The sequence below is a fragment of the Colobus angolensis genome, unplaced genomic scaffold (genome assembly GCF_000951035.1).
Source record: "Colobus angolensis palliatus isolate OR3802 unplaced genomic scaffold, Cang.pa_1.0 Scaffold5, whole genome shotgun sequence".
Classification (NCBI taxonomy): domain Eukaryota; kingdom Metazoa; phylum Chordata; class Mammalia; order Primates; family Cercopithecidae; genus Colobus; species Colobus angolensis.
Window position 1 is genome coordinate 19,097,009 of NW_012118487.1, and position 24,495 is coordinate 19,121,503.

The 24,495-nt window shown below is 39.0% G+C and overlaps 1 protein-coding gene across 4 annotated transcripts in view; it reads right to left on the bottom strand.

Moving 5' to 3' along the window:
* Positions 1-24,495, bottom strand: part of PALLD (palladin, cytoskeletal associated protein) — a 436,126-nt gene that overhangs the window by 224,060 nt on the left and 187,571 nt on the right. For all 4 annotated transcript variants that reach the window (XM_011959641.1, XM_011959640.1, XM_011959639.1 and 1 more), the window contains 5 exons: positions 22,532-22,598; positions 20,834-20,939; positions 18,394-18,468; positions 13,142-13,283; positions 12,595-12,618 (listed from right to left, as the gene is read on the bottom strand). In XM_011959641.1, coding sequence (XP_011815031.1) covers positions 12,595-12,618; positions 13,142-13,283; positions 18,394-18,468; positions 20,834-20,939; positions 22,532-22,598 — 414 coding nt within the window. The remainder of the gene's footprint in view (positions 1-12,594; positions 12,619-13,141; positions 13,284-18,393; positions 18,469-20,833; positions 20,940-22,531; positions 22,599-24,495) is intronic.

A 24,495-nucleotide genomic window follows, 5' to 3' on the forward strand; every position in this document is an offset into this window, starting at 1 on the left:
GAAAATCTAGAAGAAATGGATAATTTCCTGGACACTTACACTCTCCCAAGACTAAACCAGGAAGAAGTTGAATCCCTGAATAGACCAATAGTAGGCTCTGAAATTGAGGCAATAATTAATAGCCTACCAACCAAAAAATGTCCAAGACCAGATGGATTCACAGGCTATTTGTAAGATCGGGTGGAGATTATTGTTAACTTTTTGAATCTTGAGTCTTTCATGTGGTATTTTCCAAACTTGTTTGATGGGAAGAATCACCTGGAGCACTCACTGGTTAAATATATTGATTACACAGAGCCCTCCTCTCCCCTAGAGATTCTGATTTAGAGGATCTGGGTTGAGGCCAAGGGTTCTTTTTTTTTTTAACGCCCTTTCCAGATTATTTTTATCTTCAGAAAAGTATAGAGAACTGTGTCCTAAAAAGATAGGTTTCAAACATTTTTGATTGAAATCCACAGAAGAGACACATTTTATGTCTAACCCAGTCACATGCATAGGATAGGTACATATACATACATACACACACACACACACATATATAATGGACATAAAAGTTTCACAAAAGAATATTTAAAGTTATTATACAAGGTGCATGCTACTAGTTTTAGTCTACTTTTATAACATGGCGGTTGCCATCCACCTTCATGGGCCGTGAGCAGCAGTTTAAAAATACTGCCCCACAGCACAGTTCCTGGCTCAATAATTATCAATGAATCCTGAGTGATTGACATATTAAGAAAAGGGTTTCCAGATAAATGTTTGAGAGATGCGGATACATGCAGAGCATATAGCGATTATTTGATTAAAAAGTTCACTGAATAGAAGGAACACAATAAGATAACAGAGACAGCATGAAGTAATCCTGTGTTTTTCGACTGTATTATACACAGTTCTTGGCTTTCCATTTGAAGAGGAAGATAGAAAGTGTGGAAATAATTCAAGCTGGAGCTTCACGTCAGATGAATCATTTGGAAAGTGAGATGTCTCTGGAAAGGTACAAGGGATTGGGAATTTTTAAATTGAATGCATATGGTTACAGAATGAGTTAAAAGTGTGGTTAGCCATAGAAGGGGAAATACAAGATCAATGCTGTAAGAGATTGATTAGGTGAAATCCCTCATTTCTTCAGGCTCAATATCAATGAATCCTGGGTGTTCAAAGGGATTCTCTCAGGGTCCTGGCTAATTAATGCTAGATCCAAAATGCTGAAGGTCGTCATCTAGTCTCCCACATGCATGTTCTTTTTTTCTTTCTTTCTGAGATGGAGTTTCACTCGTCGCCCAGGCTGGAGTGCAATGGTGCTATCTCGGCTCACTGCAATCTCCGCCTCCCAGGTTCAAGTGATTCTCCTGCCTCAGCCTCCCAAGTAGCTGGAATTACAGGTGCACACCACCATGCCCAGCTAATTTTTAATTTTTTTTGTATTTTTAGTAGACACAGGGTTTCACCATGTTGGTCAGGCTGATCACGAACTCCTGACCTCAGGTGATCCACCCACCTCAGCCTCCCAAAGTGCTGGGATTACAGGCGTGAGCCACTGCACCTGGCTGATGCTCTTTTTTGTCTACAGCACAAAGCCTCTCTAGTTGTTCTGCATTTTTCCTAGTTCAGAACACAAGAAATCTTATGTAAAGTGAGGTAATGAAAGATTTAAGTCAGGCAATGGAGTTTCCCGATGCTGAAAAAACTATAATTAATCTCATTATCCAAATGATTCACGAGAATTATTCATCTGCACAAGGGGAGGGCTATATGTCCTCTGAGGCATAAGACACATTGGAATAGGATATAAGCTGAGTCAAGAGTACATTATAATGTGGACATTCTTAGCAGCCCCTTCTTATGAGGTTTGGAGCAGTGGGCTTCAGGCAGTGCTAAGTCACTTTCCTTCTCCCTTCGCAGATGCTGCTGAGAGTGGTGAAGTTTTCTCAGCTTTCAGTAACACCTGGGCACTTCCTGCCTGGACAGCCAGGGCTTACGTCCCTGGACTAACTTCCCAGGGCTTAGCATTCTCTGGAAAGCACTTCTCTCAACCTTGAATCATCTACACCTGGAAAAACAGAGGTGCTGGGAACACTGAGAAAAATGTCCTTGCCAGTTCAATGCCTGAGGATGCTTCAACTATAAACATAGACATAATTCTGTGCCTTGAAACCTACATTTAAAAACGCGATACAATTTTATTCATTAGGGATAATATAAAGTGGTTTTAGAGCAATGATCTTGATGACTTGTAAAGAATTCCTTCTGATGCTTCTGTGACTTTGTGGTTCTTTTAGTCATGCCATTTTCAGAAAACCCGAGGATAAATATACAGTTGCCCCTTCTAAATCAGAGGGCTCTCTTAATAAGAATGAAATTTTATCATCCTCCCATCCTTCCATGACTTTGAGGATAAAATAAAAAATTTTAACGTGGTCTCTGAAGCCCTGCATAATTAGGTCCCTGCTTCTCATTAGGCTCCTTCTGTGCCTCGCACATCATTGCCTTCTGAGCACTGGGCACATGGGCTCCGGGGCAGCTCCTTGTGAAGCCACGCTCTGGTAAGTTTGTAAGCCTTGACTCCTCCCGGAGGACTTAGCACTCTCCTACGCAGTCCTATGTTTCCCCACAAACATTACTTTCTCAGAGAATCCTTTTTTTAAATTAGACTTCATCAGTTTTGCCACCTAAAAGCAATTTTAGGATGGTAAACTTTTTTTGGAGACATCACAACTGTAATCAAATAATATCTATCACAAATAATATCATCACAACTGCAATTAAATAATATCTATCTATCTATTGATTGACTCATAAAGGTAGGGTCTTGCTCTGTTGCCCAGGCCTCTAGTGGGAGATTTTAGCAGATAGTAGAAGACAATCACAAAATCAAATAAAGCTGGTGCATTTTCATTATATTTTGTTTTTAAAATCTTTCTTAGAAACAGGGGTTTCACTGTTGCCCAGGCTGGAGTGAAGTGGCATGATCATAGCTCACTGCAGCCTTGAACTCCTGGGCTCAAGCAATCCTCCCGCCTCAGCCTCCTGAGTAGCTGGGACTATGTGCCACCTCAACCTGTTAAGTAATTTATTGTGTAATTAGTTTGTTAGTTTCTGGTTCCCTGAAATATAACCTCTGAGTGCAGAAACAACTTTTGTTCATGGCCATATTCTTAGTATCTCACACATGGTAGGCTCCCTATAATTATTTTTAAATAAATGCATGCATGAAATTTAGATGAAGGAAAAAAACACTTCCTTTGTAAAAAGACTATTTTCTAAAGGAATTCTCAGTAAGACGAATTTTCCTGCAGGCTTCCTTTGTGTGTTTCAAAGTTGATTGAGTGGAATTCATTGAGTATGATTTTGTAGGAATACTTCCATGCATAAATAAGGTACATGCCTGTATAAAGTTCACGACACATGGAACATTTAGAAAAGTTACAGACTTAAAGAACAGAAATAGAAAAATAAAAAATAAACACCGGGATGTTCTCTTTTTTTTTTTTTTTTTTTTTTTTTGAGGCGGAGTCTTGCTGTGTCACCCGGGCTGGAGTGCGGTGGCCGGATCTCAGCTCACTGCAAGCTCCGCCTCCCGGGTTTACGCCATTCTCCTGCCTCAGCCTCCCGAGTAGCTGGGACTACAGGCGCCCGCCACCTTGCCCGGCTAGTTTTTTTTTGTATTTTTAGTAGAGACGGGGTTTCACCGTGTTAGCCAGGATGGTCTCGATCTCCTGACCTCGTGATCCGCCCGTCTCGGCCTCCCAAAGTGCTGGGATTACAGGCTTGAGCCACCGCGCCCGGCACACCGGGATGTTCTCTTAGTGATCGTCATGCATTGAAATGTAACAGCAATTTTTACTAGATAATTTTTTTAACTAGATAAAATTCTAATACAATGTCCCAAAGGTTGCTCGCTTTTCTTCTCAAGGAAAATTTCATCCAACAGTGACAAGAGGCTCACATTTTGTTGAGAGAAAGAAGCATCATAGCTTGTATGGTTCTGACATTATAAAAATGAAGAAAGTCATGAGGAAATGAGATGAGCCAGGTTATAATACTGGATTTTCATCTGGTAGCATCTTACTTGAACAAAGACATATAAGACATCTGTAAAATAAATTTTGGTAAGGAATGGAAATCAGAAAATGACTGCTTATGTCACATAAAGGGAGTTAGAGACTTACTTATCTGTACTAAAGAAACTGTCTCCAGTATAAGTGGAAAATTTTAAAGTTATTAGTAACTTTAATTATGATGCATTTTAATCTAATTTTCCCATGTTTGGATTTCCTAAGGTTTTGATTTGAGAGCATTTAATAAATTACTAAATCAGAAAATGTTTTTACTGGTGATACATTCTGTTCTTTACAGTTACCTAAAAATTACAAAGTCACAGCAGTATCTCCCAGAAGGCAACCCTGAATTGCATTCAAGTTCCTGGATCTACTTAACACTTGGTTAAATACAAATAAAAACCATTTTGTTTGTGGAAACTCATAAAATGATGAGGCAGCAAGGATAAGATTACTCGGTCCCCTGGGTAATAAGGGGACATTTTCATAAATGGCTTCTTTTGCAACTATGTTTTATTTTGTCCCAAGTAACTAAAAAAGAAATCCAGCTTTTACCTTTCAAACCACATGGTTTGGCTAACACAGTTGGTAAGAAAGAACTCTGAGCTAAAATCAACAAGATGAAATCCGGTGTGAGTAAATGTAATGCTTGTATCAATATTTGTATAGGAGGCTGGGCACGGTAGCTCACACCTGTAATCCTAGCACTTTGGGAGGCTGAGGTGGGTGGATCACCTGAGGTAAGGAGTTCAAGACCAGACTGGCCAACATGGCAGAACCCCATCTCTACTAAAAATACAAAGATTAGCCGGGCGTGGTGGCGGATACCTGTAATTCCAGCTACTTGGGAGGCTGAAGTAGGAGATCACTTGAACCTGGAAGACAGAGGTTGCACTGAGCTGAGATTGTGCCACTGCACTGCAGCCTGGGCAACAGAGCAAGACTCTCTCAGAAAAAATAAAATAAAATAAAATAAAATTGCAAAGGATTTTAAAAAATTCTCAATTGTATTTAATATCATATATAAAGAAGGATATTTAAAATGTACCATTTAAGGAATAACAGTGAAATGAACCCCTGTGTATCTATGCTCAAGTCTATGAAATAAGACATTTCCAGTGCTTTAGAAATACCTCATAGGCTCTCCCCAGTTTTATTTTCTTTCTCCTTTGAGATAATTCCTTTGATTTTCTTTATGTGTTTACCATATCCTTAAAAAATGCATTCTTTAATTTAAAAAAATTGAGTAGTGAGCACAAATCTTGGTTGACTAAAGAAAAGGTAACCTTGTCACTGTTAGGAAAAAGATTCCAAGAACCATCTTGGGCCATCAACTAGATTCAATGTCCTTGAAAGTTTCCGAAAGCCCCATGGGGCAGTCAGTGGGTAAGGTCTTGAGTGAGTCTGGGAAATACAAGGCTCACTCAGTGGGGCAGTCTGGTGGAGTCTCGTGGGCATTCAGCAGGAATACAGTTATTGCTGGAGATGGTATCTCCATATTTTGTTTCTTTTTTTAAATTAAAAAAAAATTGTGGTTACATAGAAAGTATATATATTTATTGGGTATATGACATGTTTTGATACGGGCATGCAGTATGAAATAATCACATCATGGAGAATGGATATCTTTCTCCGCAAATATTTATCCTTTTAATTATTCAATCCAATTATGTTCCAATTAAACAATCCAATTACACTCATTTAGTTATTTTTAAATGTACAATTAATTTCTTATTGACTACAGTCACCCTGTTGTGCTATCAAATACTAGGTATTATTCTTTCTAACTATATTTTTGTACCCATTAACCATCTGCACCCCCCGCCCCACCACCACCCCTCAATACCCTTCCCAGCCTTTGGTAACCATCCTTCTACTGTTTTGATTTTTAGATCACACAAATAAGTGAGAACATGGGATGTTTGTCTTTCTGTGTCTGGCTTATTTCACTTAAAATAATGAGCTTCAGTTCTATCCATGTTGTTGCAAATGACAGGATCTCATTCCTTCTTATGACTGAATAGTACTCCATTGAGTATAGGTACCACATTTCCTTTAGCCATACATCTGTTGATGGATACTTAGGTTGCTTCCAGATCTTAACTATTGTGAATAGTGCTGCAACAAACATGGGAGTGCAGTTATCTATTCAATATACTGACTTCCTTTCTTTTGGGTATATATCCAGCAATGAGATTGCTGGCATTTTCTGCTTTTTACCCATTTACGCCTAGTGTTCCACTATTGAAACGCTAAGCATTTGGGAGTTATTTATATTCTACTGCTCAAGGTCATCACCAAGGTCTCATTGTAAAAATTAAAAAAATTGCAACCTCAGGCAGAGATGGTTAATCAAACTCAACATGGCCAACTTCTAGATGTCAGGACCAAGTCAAAGCAGAATGCTTCTGTGGGGGTAAAATGAGTGTTCCCAGCTGATCCAGGTGACAGTCCACGGAGGGGACAGCAGGACAGCCCAAGGAGAGATGAGGTTTTTTGGGTCAGGCTGACCGCCCTGCCGTTCTGTCATCCAAATAAAAGACAGGCAGAGGCAATGAACCTCCTAATGACGAAAGCCTCACTGCATTTGTCTCTCGAGACACGCGGCTCCAATCTGAACTTGCCCTTCATTCCTGATGCAGAACTGTCACCCTCCTGGGGGTGCCCTGTGCCTCTTGCTTCGATGTGATCTCCTGCTTCCAGTGCCCCACCTCCACATCCTGCCCTTTCGGGTGAATTCTCTTGCTGTGGTGGAGCACACTGTCGCGTTCCAGAGGAAAATTTTGGGGACCTTACAAGTCTGAAAATATCTCTGCTAGATTTCCACATGAAGTTTTGCCTAGGGGCAGAATTCCCAGTTGTAGTTAATTTTCTTCACAATTTTGAAGTTCTTGCTTCATTGCCTCTTTGTGTCTAGTGTGACTGCTGAAGAAGGCCTATGCTATTTGCATCTTACTGGTTTGTATATAACCTGATGTCTTCTCCCTGGACACTTGTAAAATGACCTCCTTGTCCTGGAAATTCTGAATTTCATGATGATGCGCTTGGCTTTGGGTTTATTCCATATGTTGTGCCATCAGTGGATTTTTCCATCTGGAAACAGATAACTTTCAGTTTGGGGAACTTTAAAAAAATTATTTCATTGATAATTCTGTCTCTCGCCTCTTCTTTCTTCTCTCCTTCTGGAATCCCAGTTATTTGGCTATGCATCTCCAATTTTGTTGCCTTTTCTCTCTTACATCCCTTCTTTGTCATTTTGCTGTACTTTGTAGGACATTTGCTCAAGTTTCATTTCTGCTATGAACCTTTTCATTTCAAGAGCTCTGTTTCTCAAGCGTCCTCCCTCTATTTTTTTCTAGCTTTTCATTTTTATTTCTTGGGTGGAATGATTTTTTCTATCCTTTAAGAGATATTTTGTTTGTTTTGTTTTGTTTTACATTTTCGTCTCTTTGCAAATCCATTTTCTCAAAGTTCCCTTTTAGGAAGGTCACTTGTTTTTTTCTGTATCATTCATGCTACAGGATTTCTCCAGATGCCTTTTATCTCTGCTTGTCTGACGGGGATGGGAGTTTATTAAGCTCTGAGTACAAGAGAGGAACTTACTCACTTTGGTCTTCCCAATAGCACAATCTGAGTGGCATCTTTATAACAGAAACTCCCAAATCATTATCTTTGCATTTATTTTTTCTCTCAGGATGTTCAAATTGCCCAGAGAAGAATCCTTCAGTCTCTGCTGAGAGAGGTAAAGTTCACAGGCCAGCAGGCTGGAATGTGAGTCCTGGAAGAGGACTGGAAATTGGCACATTTGGCATTTAGAATTCCAAAACCCACTCAATTTTCTTTTTGGTGTGTACTCAAACGTGTCTTGAGTCTTCCCCCTCTCCCTCTAGCACAAGCTTGTCCAACCCGTGGCCTCTGGGCCGCATGTGGCCCAGGACAGCTTTGAATGTGGCCCAACACAAATTCATAAACTTTCTTAAAACATTATGAGATTTCTTTTTAAGCTCATATGCTATCATTAGTGTCAGTGTATTTTATGTGTGAACCAAGACAATTCTTCTTCCAGTGTGGCCCAGGGAAGCCAAAAGATTGGACATTCTTCCTCTAGAAAGTAAACCAAACTTTCTTAGTTCATGGGACTCTAAGTTTCTCAATACTTTTTAAATGGTGCCCCTAAGCCAAAAGACATAACTAATAGTTACGTTTGTTACATAGTTATTTCCAAAGAACTTAACAAGTATTTATGTCTAAACAATTTAGTATTTAAAAATACATATAAATTGAAGGAAAAATACTATGATTTTATTCTTAAATAGCCACTATTTCTTACTAATGGCTGTGTGCATCTGCTGGGCACTGTGCCTCCTCTCTTGGAATCAGATTTGATGAGCCAGCCTCATTTCATGTTTCACATGGATTTTCATGAGGTACTTACTTTTTATCACACACTCATCAAAAACTTAGTTTCACAAAGAGATTATGTCATAGAAAAGAATGGAGGGTGATCTAATGTTGAAATTCTGAACTAGTTCAAGCTGGTCATTGTGTCATATCTGTCAAATGTCAAGTTTGAATGTGTTTGCATAAATAAGTTTCAAATATATTACAGCATCCCTGTCAGCGTGGTGTGGCACCCCAGGGCATCCTGTCACACTCTTGGTGAACCGTAAGTTTCATATGGCCTACTTTTGTTCAACCCACCATCCTAACCTAGAACATGCATTAAGTTTTTACTGCATACGATCTACTGGGATCTCAAGAAAGTTCCCTATCTTTGCCCTCCTACAACAGCACCTTAGTACATTTAACTAAGTGTAACTTACTTTATATTGTGAATCGCAGAATCAAAGCCTAGACTCTACTGCACAAGATCTAGCATGGGTCACATTGCTTAGCAGAACTTAAAGTTGAAAGCAGGAGGCAATATATTTTTAGACATATAATTCCACAACCAGTAAGACGCGTTTTTGTGTTTTTCATTTTGCACGCTATTAGACAGTGCTCTAGAAGTAACTCAACACAGTTTGTGGCTGTTTCCAGACAGCTGAGTGAGTAAGAAACTGAGTATTAACAGCTGTCAAATGAGTCTTCTGTGCCCCCCACCCCCAGACTAGTCTTTGAAGGATTCTATCAGTACAAAGTCAGAATTTCAAAGAAGGTCAGAGAAGGTACTATGACAAACGGATGCTGGTCTTAAGTAAGCTAACTAGCTATTAATTCACAAAACAGTCTGAAAAGATTTGTGATGCAAGCTGACTTCTGTCTAGACAGAGAGGGGAGTGTAAAACACATCAGACAGATACGACGCAGCAGTGACAAGAAAAACCTGTTTCAGTTGCACAGATGCATTTGGAGACAACCTGCTATTTCCTTCTTTATCTAAATATCTAATTCCTAGTGGGGCTATATCTAGGTACTAGGGAATTTCAATTTTATTTCTGGAGCTTTAAAACATCTTGCCCATGAATAAGGAAGAGACTAAAGAGAAGAGAAAAAAAGGAACAAAAAGAATGAGGGAGTGAGGTTGAAAAAGAGGAAGAGAGGGAGGGAATGAAGGAGGTGAGGGGAGAGAAAGAGACAGAGAGGGGAGAGAGAGTGAGCAAGAGTCTTTGTCAGAGGAAAGGAAGAGGGTAGGAAGAGAGAGTAACAAAAACAGAAAGCTTAAACGTTTTCCTGAATTTCAAAGGCTATTTATGTGTTAGCATTTGGAAAATATCACTGACCTAGTCCTATAAAATGTATCTCTTGCCTCAGATGTATTGTAGTCATGTCTGTTTTTCTTCCTTCCACTTAACAATGGCTAAGAAAACAGTTTGTAGGGAAGCCAGTTCCCACACACTTCCATACAGTTGAATAGCTCAGAGGTCCATTAGCTATAAGTCAATCAGGTCATTTAAAGAAGGCAAACAGTCATATTTATTTTTTGTTTTTTCCTCTGACATAGCAACTTCAAGGTCAATGTAAGGAAAACACTTGGCAACTAGTAAAAGAATCATACCTAGTTTTGACAGGCGTGACAAGACATTGTTTAAGCACAAATATGCTGTAACATTTGCTTGTTCTGAAGTTCTTACTCATAACAACTCATGTAATTAGTCACTTGAGTAGTCATTCATGTGTTTAAGGGCTTTTTTTTGTTTAAAAAATATGATCATGGATTTTATTTAATGCTGCATGCCAACTGCTGATTTCCTGAAGCAGAGCATTTTAACGCTGGAAAAGGGAAAGAAGAAAGTCTCGTAGTGTCATGATAAAAACAACTGTGGAGAAATCATCGGTCAGGAAAACTCACTGTGTTAGTTTTTAATAGCTCCTGACTATATAATTGTTTCTGGTGTATTGACAGATTTGCTTGAAATACTTCTCTGCCCAGAGAAATTTTTCAGAAACTGCTATTATTGTAGTTGGAATGAAGGAGTCTGTTTTCTTAAACGCTTTCAGATCTAAGTATGTAAATAAGAAAATTCAGTGAACACACAGAGGAAAAATTTTTCTGCATTGCTAGGACAAGGGATTTAAAAGGAAAGCCTTCCATATCTTGCTCTTTTCTGCATGATTTTGCTACGTTAAAGCAAATGGCATTGAGGAACGTTCTAGAGGTCAGGTGATTCCATGAAGCTGTTTAGGACTAATTTTATTAAATAATTCACGATCAAAACTATATTCTAGAAGCCAAGCAGCAAACTGTAAGTGAAACAGGAGTGTGTGTAGGGTAAGTGATGAGGACGCAGGGCGCGGGGTAGATCTGAAACAGAAGGAGTGTGTGTAGGGTAAGTGATGAGGACACAGGGCTCAGTGGAGATGTTTCCTTCCTCCCTCCTCATCCAAATTTATTCTTCCTTAGCCAGTATATTCTGAGTGTTTTCGATTTTCAAATATACACATACTGAAAACTAAGCTGCTCAGTTTCTAACCAATGTTTTGACTTGGCAGATGACAGTTTGTGATTTTCCAACCTACATTTGATAAATCATCATCACCTATGTGCATGATGACAACGTATAACAACACAATGAAATGAAAAGAGACTTGCAGGAGTTCACTCTGAATCCAAAACGCAATGTCAAAGGCTGCGTTAAGTCATGCTAGCAGTAACATTTTTACAATTTTTGGCTCAAAATTTTAGTCTTATTTATACACAAAGCATTAAAAGACATAAATTGCTTCATAGGTTTGTTTCATATAATAAGCTATTTCTTGTACATAAAAGATATTTGGTTCCTACTTTTATATCTACCTATCTATCTAAAGTTGTTTAAAACAGCAAACGCACAAGATGTGCCCTAACTCCCTATAGGATTCCCACATCAGCTCATGCAGCAGATTTAATCTCAGAAAATCCACGTATCAGAAAAGTAGTATTATGCAATTTTATTCTAAGACACTTCACAGACAAAATATGCAGTTGTATATTTCCACAGTCTGGAAAGTGACTACAGTGTTTGATGTGATGAGTGACACATTAAGTGGGGTGACTTGCTCTGCTTGTAATTCATGACAAGAGGGCAGATCAATTCCAGTTGTTCCCTAAGGATGCTGCTCAGCCTCCCTCAAGCTTTGGATCCTAATAGGGTCAAACTCTGCTTTTAAAGATCCAGTACACAGACGTGAGAGGTTCAGGGACTGACTGCAGTAATCTGACCTGCAGTGGCCCACAGAGAACTTTCCAGTTCCCCCAAGAAGAGTCAGAGCAAGGTCATGGCTCCTAAGACACATGTGGCAAGATCCGCTCGACACTGAAGCAGAGCAACAAACAGGAGAAACAGGAAAATGACTTGTTTTTCTACCCTTTGTTCAGAAATAAGTGAAACTGTGATTCTGCTGATGGGAAAAATACAGAAGAAAATAATCTTGCGGAGGGCATACGATGTAGTACCTAGACAAAAATCTGTTTCCTTTACAAACACTGTTTTAGTCCACGAGGAACCATAAACATGCAATATGTCTGAGGTAGGGAACAGCTGGATCACATAGTACTGTGATCTGGTCAAACGACCTGATAATTAAGAGTGATCTGGGGGCAAGATGACTTTCTTCATGCTTGCAGAATAGTAAAAGTTTATGGCTCAGGGCACATAAATGAGAAATGCCTGGGGGTCCATTTTGCTCACCTCTTTGAGCTGCTCTCATTTGAGACACATTTCTAAGCTGGGGTTGTCAGTGGGTTCTGATCAGTACAAATATGCAGTAGATTGTCCTTCTCTACTGGAATTTTAGGAGGATGTTTTTTCATCATCAGCTTAGTTTGCTTTCTGAGCCTAAAAGACTGTATTTTAAAAAGCCTGAAGTCACTGAGCTTGACCTTCTTGTCTGAATGGAACTTAATGTTTTGCTAATAAAGACACTGATGTAAAATGCAGTGTACAGACTCCATGATAAAGAAGATATTGTCTTTAAGGGGGTTTCACATTTCCAGGGAACCACAAAAACATTGTTCTGCTTACGGCTTTAAGATAGAAACAAAGAACTATTGAGATCCAAAAGATACATTATCCGCTCCCTCTCCCACCAAAAAAGACCCTAAAAATATTCTTACCAGGTTCAGCTGTAGATCTAGGTTCTGTTAGCCACATGAAAAAAATAAATTAGAACAAAGTATTAGAATGGGATTCCATTAATAAAACAAACCTACTTCTTCCTTTCCATTACCTTGTCTAGGACATGACTGAAGAAATGTTACAATCAAACTCCATCATACAAAAGATATAAAGTGATAGATCAGTTTATATTTCTATAAAACATAGAAACTCAAATTCCTGTATCAACTTACACTAGGAAATTTTTCCAACTGCAGTTCATAGATGGGCTGTAGGAGCCTTGTGAACCTCCTAAAATTATTCATGCAAATTTGAGTCCAAATGTATATATGCATTTTTTAAGAAGAAAGAATATATGACTTTCATTAGAGTTTCAAGGGGGTCACAGTTTCCATTTACTGGATTTCAACACACTGTAGATTATCTGATCTTGCCACTCTTTGAAAATAGAGATCAATTCATCTCAATGACTTAGGCCTTCTTGGTTTTCTTGAAGCTGGAGAGAATTAAATGGTCAGACTTCGGGACATGGGCACTTCTCCTTACTTTTCTGTAGAATTCGGAAATCTGGAGAGTCTTGGATTTCACTCCCTTGCCGAAACCACTGGACCTGCAGAGGGGGTGCCCCTCGGACCCGGCACTCCAGAACCACCACCTGGCCTTCCGCCACAGCTGTGTTTTGAAGTTCCTGAAATTCAAGGAAAATGTACCCCATCAGACTTTGGTGCATTTTTAAGCAATTTCACAACACAGAAGAAAAACTGCAAATCCTAGACAAAACAGATACAAACACAAAATGTAAAACTTGCATCATAAAATAATTAGTACTGACTCAGTTAAGGACAAACACCTTTGAATCCACTGATTATCAGCTTTTCACCCTCTCCAAGTCATAAAATGAGTAAAGTTGACCAAAGTCCTGCAGAACTTTCTGGCCTGTCTGCGAATTTGCACTGACCGCTCTGCATTTATGGAATTTGATGGTAACCACTGTTAACTTTCTTTATCTACATTTAAGAAGAAGCGGGTGGAATGTGAATCTCTTGAAACAATCACACTCTAAATAAAAGTAGATTCTTATGAAAACCAGACAAGAAGAGAAAAAAGACATGCATTTGTTTTCACATGCCTCAGCCTTTTCATGTACCACCTCTGCTGGACTAGTTTCCGATGCTGAGTTTATTAAGCTAAGGGGTTTCTGTATTTTCTCATTTTGAGATTCTGAGGAAAGTAATGAAACATGCTGCACTTCTTCCTTATTGACTTTCATTTCCTCCTTCTTGGCTCCTGCCTTTGTTGTCCCTCACCACACTCCAACTCCAGACCAATAAATCTTTACAATCCAACAGATTAGAAATTAATTTGGCCTTATAGATACAAAGAGGTAAAGCTTTTATACTTGTTCTTAAATATCAGGACATTAATATTTCCCTCACATATATCTTCTCTCTACCCTTCTTCTCCAGAATTAACTAGCAATAGGGCCCTTTAAACTTTCTTACTATATAAACTTCTGACTATAGAATGTTGGATCTAGGCCAGGCATGGTGGCTCACATCTGTAATTCTAGCTCTTTGGGAGGCCGAGGCGGGTGGATCGCCTAAGGTCAGGAGTTCGAGACCAGCCTAACCAACATGGTGAAACCATGTCTCTACTAAAAATACAAAAATCAGCTGGGCGTGGTGGCAGGCACCTGTAACCCTAGCTACTGGGGGAGGCTGAGACAGGAGAATCACTTGATCTCAGGAGGCAGAGGTTGCACTGAGTGAAGATCACACCACTGCACTTCAGCCTGGGTGACAGAGCAAGACTCCATCTCAAAAAAAGAATATTGGATCAAATGTAGGGTGTAGGACTCTCAAAATAACTCAAACATAATTTACTCATATATAGACTAAAAGCAAACAAATTCACATTAGGAAGTGTGAATTTTGTTTGTTTGTTTCTATGCATGTGTGCTAAAATTATCTGAAGGAACAAATGATGTTCTGGAAAAACCAATTCTGTAACCAATGTCCTGCAGTAAGTGTGCTAAAACCCTTAGGAAATTCTAAAAGCCTATGACGTTGGCAGAAGAACTATAAAAGTCTAATGTGAAGTCTGAGAAGACATTTGATAAACATTTTGGTAGTTAACTAGAATGTCTTTAAGTGAAAAGGTTTAGATGATCAACTATTTCTGACTTCATTCTTTCTTCTTTCTTATATTTAAATGGAGAAAATCTCCGGTTTTAAATAGTATTTTTCTTTCTTTGTGACTGGGTCCATAGAATAGCTAATTTATTAGATCAAAACAGGGTAAATGTCACTTATGGGGTCCAGCTTCTATTGGTTAACCTATTAAATGTCTCTAGGCTTGTCCAGGAAGCTGTTCAGGATAGACTACAAATGGCACTGAAATATTTTTCATGCTTCAGCTTTGAGGCACCAAAAGAGACTTTGATTTATTCCTAAGATTATGCTTTTTTTTTTTCAGTATCAGAAAGTCAGAGATGTAGGAAATGGGTAGATGCCAAGCAACTTAAGCAGTCAAAGCTCCACAGTTATCCCAGGATTGCCATTTGGATCCTCCTGGAGCTAACATTTTTACCTTGGCAAAAGCCATGGCTAAACATAGTAAGCCATTAGGAGAACCTTCGGGAACATAACAAGAGTCCCAAAGGAGACTGAAAGCCAACCTTTACAGGATGCACTTGGCAACCTGGATCATCTACTTTGTGTAGTATCTTGGGGCCCTGGGGGTTTCAGGATCCATATAAGGACCCCTCTTGCCATACCATCAAGTCCGCCTGACACTGTGCTTCCTTGGAGGGGTCTATTTGGGGGAAATGTCACATGTACGTCCATACTGCCCACAGTCCTGTGGTCCACAACCCACCAATCTGCCAGGTGGCCTGCAGGCAGGAGCACTGGCTCTGCCTCCGACCAGCTGTGAGACCTAGGACCTAGGAATCTTTTCCAGAGTAGCATGAGAAAACAGCTGGAGGCAACCCTTGGACTGTGAAAGCCAGCCCACCTGCCATTGACTGTCATCATCATGCCTAAGAGAAAGCCCAATGAAGGTGCTGTGAGTGACAAAGCAAAGGCTAATTTGATTTACAGAGATCAGCAGGATTATTTTCTAAACCTACCTCTCCAAAACCAGAGACCAGGCCTAAGAAGGACCCTGCAAATCAGAGACAGAAGCTGCCTAAAGTGAGAAAGGGAAAAGCAGATGCATCAAGGAAGGGAACAGCCCTGCAGAAGAGAGATGTTCCATGGTCCAGACACAGAAAGTGGAAGGCTGGAGAAGTGGCTCTCAGCTTCCAGTGGCTCTGAGCTTCCGTGGCTCTGAGCTTCCAGTGAATTGACAGTTTGAGAGTTCTTAAGGGAGCCGCGGTGGCTCAGGCCGGTTGCCCTGGCACTCGGGGAGGCGAGGCCACACGTTCGAGGCCAACCTGGTCAACATTGATTGAAAAAAAAAAAAAAAAAGAGAGTTCTTAAAAATCAACCTATATAAAAAACAGAGTTTTGGTTTACTTCTCTTTAAAGCTGTGCTGTTAGCACAAAGAATGTTTCATGGTTTTCTTTTGGGGAAACGGGAAAGACCACTAATAGAATGACTATGTTGCAGGAGCTGGATTGCAAGGGAGGAAACAGGATTTTGTACTTAGTATTTGAGAGTCCCTCTTGGTGCCCAGGAGGAATTCCGTAACATCTACACATGCCAGACCCATGCTGGAAAGCCGGGTAGTGAAAGAAAGCAAAACTTCGCATCCTTTTTTCCTTCCCTTGTGCCACTAGCATGGATTTTATTTATTTAAACCAAGAGGCGTGTTGGGCTCTGGCACCCCCAAATCAACTGTATGTTGGTTACCAATATATTGGGCAACACACCCTTTCTGGTGATGACCTTGGGAAGCTGCTTCGGCAAAACTCTTAAACTACATCCTAAATGTGGAGTGTCCACCCCTCCATAAACATGTTCTGTTCTTAACATCAAAGGAAGACTTCATTGGTTATCAGATGACATAGTTTTATGCAGGGTTTTACATGATTTCTTTTTTAGCAGCTTAGCTAGGAGGGTAGTTTCCAAGTTGTTACCACTTGTTATCATTTGTTGCCTGTGCCCAACTGGAAATACTGTAACTGCTTATGAAAAGATATTTTATAAAGCTTGGATTCAACCAGCTGAAGGGAAAAAAAATCATTCCTTAAATGGAGATTACAAAAATGCTTTTCTTTTCTGCCTCACAAAAGTTTTATAGATTTGCTTTCACATTTGTCTTTAGTTTACTAGGAATTGTTTGTTGTGAAAAGTATGAGGTAGGAGTCCAACTGGATACTTTTTCACCTCTGCTGAAGAATCAATTCTTTCTCCAGTGATTTGCAAGTTTCTGTAAGTATTCAGTATCTCTGTGGGCTCTACTCCAATTACACATCAATTTCTCTAGCCTCGTACCAGGACCATACTGCCCTAATTACTATACCTTTAAAACGTCTTGCTATCTCATAGGACAAATCCCACTCCTTCCTAACACTACCTTATTTTCCTTCCTCAGGTGTATCCTGGCTATTCTTAGCCATTGTTTTTCCTCCACACAACTTTTCGAATTACGTTGCTAAATTCTACATCAAACAAACAATTAAAAACCAGGAACCGGTGCTTGCTTTGGCAGCACGTATATACTACAATTGGGATGATACAGAGAAGATGAGCATGGCCTCTGCACAAGGATGACACGCAAATTCGTGAAGCGTTCCGTATTGTTAAATGTGGCTCATAGACACCATGGGATACTCTGCAGACATAAAAAAGGATGAGTTCATGCCCTTTGCAGGGACATGGATGAAGCCGGAAACCATCATTCTTAGTAAACTAACATTCTTAGCAAACTAAACAAACAACAGCATGTTGTTACTTATAAGTGGGAGTTGAACGATGAGAACACATGGACACAGGGAGGGGAACATCACACACCTGGGGCTTGTCGGGGGATGGGGGACAAGGGGAGGAATAGCATTAGGACAAATACCTAATGCATGCAGGGCTTAAAATCTAGATGACGGGTTGATGGGCGCAGCAAACCACCATGGCACATGTATTCCTATGTAACAGACCAGCATGTTCTGCACATGTATCCCAGAATTTAAAGTAAAAACAGAACAAAACAACAAAACAAAAATACCCAGGAATCTGTTGGAATTGTAGCCAGATTTACATTAAATACAGATTAATCAGGGAGTCATGACTTTACAGTCTGTCGGTCTGCAAGCATGGCACATGTCTCCATTTATTTGGGCCTTTTAAAATGTCTTTTAATAAAGTTTTATAATTTTATCTAAAAAAAAAAAGGAAGGAAAGAGGAAAAAGGAAGAGAAGAAATGCTATATGGAACCATTTCTGACTTGAGAGGCTGACCAATGAACTGGATGCCATTCAGCCTGGCAATGCAAATTCTGGACTCGACAAATGGAAAATTAGTCAGTTTTTCTGAATTTCTATAAAACTTGCTAGATTTCCCAAGCAATTTCCTACACAGCAGTGTTTTTTTTTTTAATCTTTTTTCTACCTGTCTTGGCTTTCCCACTAGATTTTAGGCTCTATCAGGTTCCTGCTCACATCTCTCAGAACCCATCACAAGATTATAGTCACACGGCAGTTGTTCAACAAGTATCTATTTAATCCCAAAGGTAACCATGGTAATCAGCCTACTAATCTGTTCCTTTTAATTTTTAAAGATTGCTACATGAAGCCACATGTAAATGAAATTGAAGGACCAAAGCAAACACAGAGAATGAGACTTCCAGATGTCAGACCTTTGTAAAAACAGGAGGAAAGTAGGCAGTGGTGGCTCCATCAGGTCGGCAGAGATATGAAGTTGGACTGTGAACCTGCAAAAGCAGAGACACATGGATCAAATTCTAAATATATAAATCGCCTAAAAGGTGGGCTGAAGAAACCTTTCATTATGGGGATCGCCCCACTTGAATGAAACGAGTGAATGAAAGTATCGCCATACATCATTTTACTTGTCTACTCTTACAGTACAGACATTGTTCCACTTCCTCATTTCACATCTGTTACTCTTCTCTGTTCAAAAGGATATTCAAGGTAAAAGTTCCCTGGGTCCTTGGGGATCCACGAGTTTTTAAATGCTATTACCAAATGGATTTCTGTGTGTGGGACTTCCACACGGGTCTTTTTAAAAGTTCTTGTAGACATTATATTTTATTTTTAAATACAGTTTGGATTCAATGCATAAAAGCCATTGGCTATCGGCAGTGGAGGGCAAATTATCAAACATCTACCTATCCTTATTTAACTTGTACTCTTTTTTGATATAGGGATTATGGGAAAGGAGAGAAAAGAAATTTCTTTTATTGACATGCAAAAAACAAAGGCACTAAAATACCTATTGAATGACATTCATCTCTGGAGAAATATAAGGATTTCAGAGTAGTGAATGGAAAATACTTCTTTGTGAACTATCACTTATTTTTCAATAATCTGGATTTGTTCACGTATGGAAGCTGTTGTTAGCTTCTTAACCCAAGATGATAGTGATCTGGTATCGTGTGTCTAAATATGCCACGGGACATCATGAAGAATTTTGGCAGAGCTGTAGCGATGCTAGGATGGTAATGGAGCTTATTCGTTACCCCTGGAAGACTTTACTGGCCTGTGATTCAAGAGGTCTGGGTTTCACTTTTCACTGTCTTTTTATGTCCGAAGAATATGTGAACACTCTTATAGTATTAATATTTCCTCTATGCCAGGGACTGTTCCAAGTGTCATATGAAGATAAACTCACTGGATCTTCAGGACAAACTTGTGAGATACATGGTGTTGTCATCTTCATTATACAGATGAAAACACTAAGCTTGAAGGGTTACATTATTTGCTTAAGCTTCCTCTGTTAGGAAGTGGTAGAACTGGGATTCAAACCTAGGCAGTCTGGTTCCAGAGCACTACTTGACGTCACATTGCCTGCAATAAGAAAGTGAAGGAGTTTCTCTGGGCGCTTCATTCTCCCAACTATAAACATGGGGTAAACTACCTTCCATTCCATGTCTTCGTAGAATTTAATCCATTTAAAAATACACTCTTTACATTACTATGGTATTTACATATCTAGATGTGTGTGTATCTATTTCCTAGACTTCTGTCTTACATCTAAATATATTGTCACATTCACCCCATTTGGGAATGGGGTGGGTGACATTTTTTTCCTGTCATGAAATGCCTAGCACAGTACTAAGCACTCAATAAATATTTATCAATATTTAAACATCAAATACCAACAAATGCCCATTGATTTAATCAAATATTTCTATAAATTCCACTCTGGTTAAGGGGTTTAAAGGAAATATGTCCTATATATGCTATCTCCGAGTAACTGATACTGGTTGATGCAAGTTTATGGACCCAAATGTCTTCTCTCTACTGTTTGTATTTTCCACGTATCGATAGTACATATTGGCCTCTATAGTGGCTGAAACACCCCTGAGCATTCAATAGGTAGTAAAGGCTGAAGGAGGACATGGCGACACTTGTAAGACATACTCATTACTTAGGAATGAGTTTACATTTCAAGACTGTGGGAGAAAACCTTTCTGTGAGTGCTGTCTTTAAACATATTCATTAAATCATGATTTAGAGACATCCAGATGTAATCTTTTTAACTTTTTTTTTAAAGTTCATATTTGTGTTTGCAAAGTAAACTCATTATAATTACTCCAGTAGTTTATATGATTGTTCTTGGAGGGCTATAGCAGTCTTACAATAAAATAAAAGCAAGATCAAAAAGCATGGTGAAGTCAAGGAATTTGAGTTGTTTTTTCTTATTTGTTTAGCTTTTAGGAATGGGAAAGCTTTTTGTTGGTATGCAGACTTGTCTTTTAATTTGTAATGAGCTAATAAATTTGGCTAAATGAAAGAGCATATACATGTGAGGGAATAATCAAATAGTTACAGCTAAAACAGATACCATTTTATCAGATTATTAGCTGTTAGAGAAAGAAGTTCCCAATGGAAATGCAAATGTTGACTAATTGGTGGTGTGGCTTTGGTTAAAGGTTATTTTTAGTGAACTGAAAGGAGAAACTCTACCTACAATTTTCTTTGCTCCGAATTTTGTGTCCACTCAGAAAATATTTCAAGGGAGTATACTAGTTAGAATCAAAGCCATATTCTTAAAATCTACAAGTTTGCTGATGAGTTCGACCCCTTATGGGCTCTGGCTCAAGGCATACTTACCTGTTGCACAGGGACAGATAATGGTTGAATCACAGCTGTAGTCACCCCTGTCTTTGGAGACGATGATCCTATTGTCAAGGAAACAGAAGTTGTTTTCTTTTGAGCTCTGGAAAATAGGAAGGTGAGTGTTTAGTCAGATTTTTTGTTTTGTTTTGTTTGGTTTTGCTTTTTTAGCAGAAATAATTCCTTGAAACATTTCAACAGAAAAGCTAGGTTTCTTTTTGCATACTCAACCCACTTCAACTGTAATTGCTTCCACAATGGGAATGCATAACCGACAGCTAGAATAGCTGCGGTCAGTATATGCATGTACCTTATAGAATGTACCTTATAGATATTTAGCAAAATCAATACATGAGTAAAAGAAAAGTAGCTCGATGTAACTGAGACACTGCTGAAGATGCTAACATATTAAACTTGAAAATCCTAAGAGAAAATACTTGGAAAAAATCCAATCTTTATTAATAAGCAGAGATTTGAAACGTTTAGGGTTAGGGTCCTATATTTAACTCAAAGTTTTGGTTATCTATTTTAAGTCTAGCAGCTGTTCTTTGTTCTGGTTTCTAATTTTGTTGCGGGTATCTTGGAATTTTTGTGTTTTCTTAGTGCATATAAGTTAGTGAGGTACTCACAGAAGATTAAGAAGAGTTGGTTTCTAGGCCTAGCTTTGGCAAGTAGCTGGCTGTGAAATCTGAAGCAAGCCATGTAACTTCACTAAACTTGAGCTCCTTATCAAAAATCAGGGGTGGTCAAATAATCTTACAAGGTCCTTTTAGCATCACTGATTATTTGATGCTGAATGGATATAATTTTTATGTACATACTAGCAGATAAAAGAAATTTATTAGAACAGACTCAATATTTATGGAGTTTTTCATAATACAAATTTCTGGTAGATTTTATTTTTGCCAAATAATTAAGATATTAACGTTTTAATAATTGGTACGTCTTTGTAGGAATAACTAAGTTTTGTGAATTTCAGGTACAAGATCTAAATAAAAATAGATTGTATCCAAAGGAAAACGTACTTCTGGCCTAATTAGATATTTTCCAACTTGCATAAATAAATTAGTCCTCACATTTTAGTAATGATTTAACTGATTTTCTCTTAATGTGACTTCTCTTTCCATACATTTAGACTAAGTTAGATGGCTGTCTTTGAAACTAACATTGCATACAGTAAAATTCTGGCATATCAACGACGAAATGCAGACTTCAAAGTTCAAATTTACAAGTTAAAAATTGTGTTGGGGCTGGACATGGTGGCTTGTGCCTATAATCCCTCCGAACACTTTGGGAGGTTGAGGCAGGAGGATCGCTTGAGTCCAAGAGTTCCAGATGAGCCTGGACAACATAGTGAGACCCCATCTCTACCAAAAAATAAAAAAAGATTAGCCAGGTATGGTGGTGTATGCCTATAATCCCAGTTACTTGGGAGGCTAAAGTGGGAGGACCACTTGAGCCTGGGAGGTCAAGGCTTCAGTGAGCCATGTCGCACTACTGTACTTCAACCTGGGTGACAGAGTGAGACCCTAAAAAAAAAAAAAAAAAAAAAATTGTGTCCCAACCTCAGTATTTGGTCTCTGATTAACATCAGTTGACTTTTTCCTTCAAAGCACAGCAAGCATGGTTTCATACCCCAACCATTCTGTTGCCATTCTTTGTTTCCAGATAATCGATGGAATGGTAGGCACTTACTGTGGCATAGCTCCAGCTTTTGATTTGAAAGCTAAACTTTCACTGTCGGAATCTGTTGAACTGGCACCTGGGAAAGTATTAAAGATAATGGTAAAGTTAAGATATCAGTGTTATCTATAATAATTGCAAAGAATTATATTTCCCTTAAATAAAATAACATACAAAGTCTTTTTGACCGAAACACATAACAAAATAGAGTGATTCAGGCTCAGACCATTTTTTATTTGTACTATTTCTTCAGAAACTCATTTTAAAAAAGTACTACTATAAATAGCTTTCTTCAAAGCAATATACTTTCAATGGCAGATTTATTATTAGTTTCATTTTTATCACCGTGGTCATCACAACCGTACTTTTAAATGGCTATAAACTATGAAATAAAGATGTGTGTGTGTCTGTGTGAAGAACACACATGCTTTTAAACTGTAACCTTCTCCAGAGATTGCAGGGTAAGGACTGGTAATGTCTTTATTACTCATGAATCAGAAGATGCTTTCTGGCTCTTGGGTAAAACTGAGTATGACAGCCGTTCTGTTCTTGAATAAGAGGGCCTTTGATTTTGGATCAGGCCTTCCCAAATTCACTTGCATTATTACTATTCTTAAATAAAGGATCAGCTTACAAGATTTTTAGTCAAAAGGTAAACTGCAGTCAGATTTTGATGTTTACATATTTCATGTCAAGAGATTTTAGGCAACAGACTTAAAAATTTGCAATGGTTCGAAGTATATTCTTAATGTTTCCAAGACATATTTAACTTGGGTCATTTATATTCTTTTGTATAATAATACATGCTTACAGGAAAATAACCACAGAGCGCAGAATCATGCAGCCTAATAGTAAAGATCAGTGGGCACCTTCCTAAATGCCATTCCCAAATACCATATTAAGTCTGATGTGTATTATTCCTGATAAGTCTTTTTTTTTTTTGAGACGGAATCTTGTTCTGTCACCCAGGCTGGAGCGCAGGGGCACAATCTTGGCTCACTGCAACCTCTGCCTCCTGGGTTCAAGCGATTCTCCTGCCTTCTGAGTGGCTGGGATTACAGGTATGTGCCACCATGCCCTGCTAATTTTCGTATTTTTTTTTTTTTTAGTAGGGATGGGGTTTCACCATGTTGGCCAGACTGGTCTGGAACTCCTGACCTCAAATGACCCGCCCACCTTGGCCTCCCAAAGTGCTGGGATTACAGGCGTGAGCCACCGCACATGGCCCAGATAAGTTTAATACAGCATATCAACATATTTACATTTATGTACATATTTATACAAATGGATTCACATGACATGTTCATGTGGCATTTGGCTACTTTTGCCTATCAGTAGATTTAGAATACATACGTTCACTGTATTCTCTTGTATAGCTGCCTGGTATTCCTTCCAGTGACTCTACTGTGATATGTTTTCCAGTCTTTTATTGACACTGAAAACAGCCATGTTTATGTAACTCTGCTGGAATGTTTGCTGTCCCTTCCTACTTATTTCTGTGTCTACCATCCAGTGTAGGCTTTCTTCGCCTGGGGCCTGGACTACCATAAACCATTCTTGTCTTCCCATCTCCTCCTCCTCAAATTCATCGTTGCCCTCCCTGTGTCGGATAGATTTTCCTAGAGCAAGCCTTCCCTGTTAAAAATGAGATGATTAGAGTCTCTACTCGGTAACATAAAAAAACCCCAAATTCGTCATTTAATGACCCTCATGATTTCCAACTTCATTTTCTACCTCTATTTGCCAGAATTTCTTGGACTTTCAAGTTATGTAACCCTAATTCAGAGAGCTGAGTCCACCTGCACACCTATAGTGTGCACTCCATAAGGGGGATACGCAGTGAAGACACACACACACACATCACCACACACCACACCCCCCCACACACATCACATCCATACTCACCCCACTCCACACACACACCCCACCACACACCACACCCCCCCCCACACACATCACATCCATACTCACCCCAC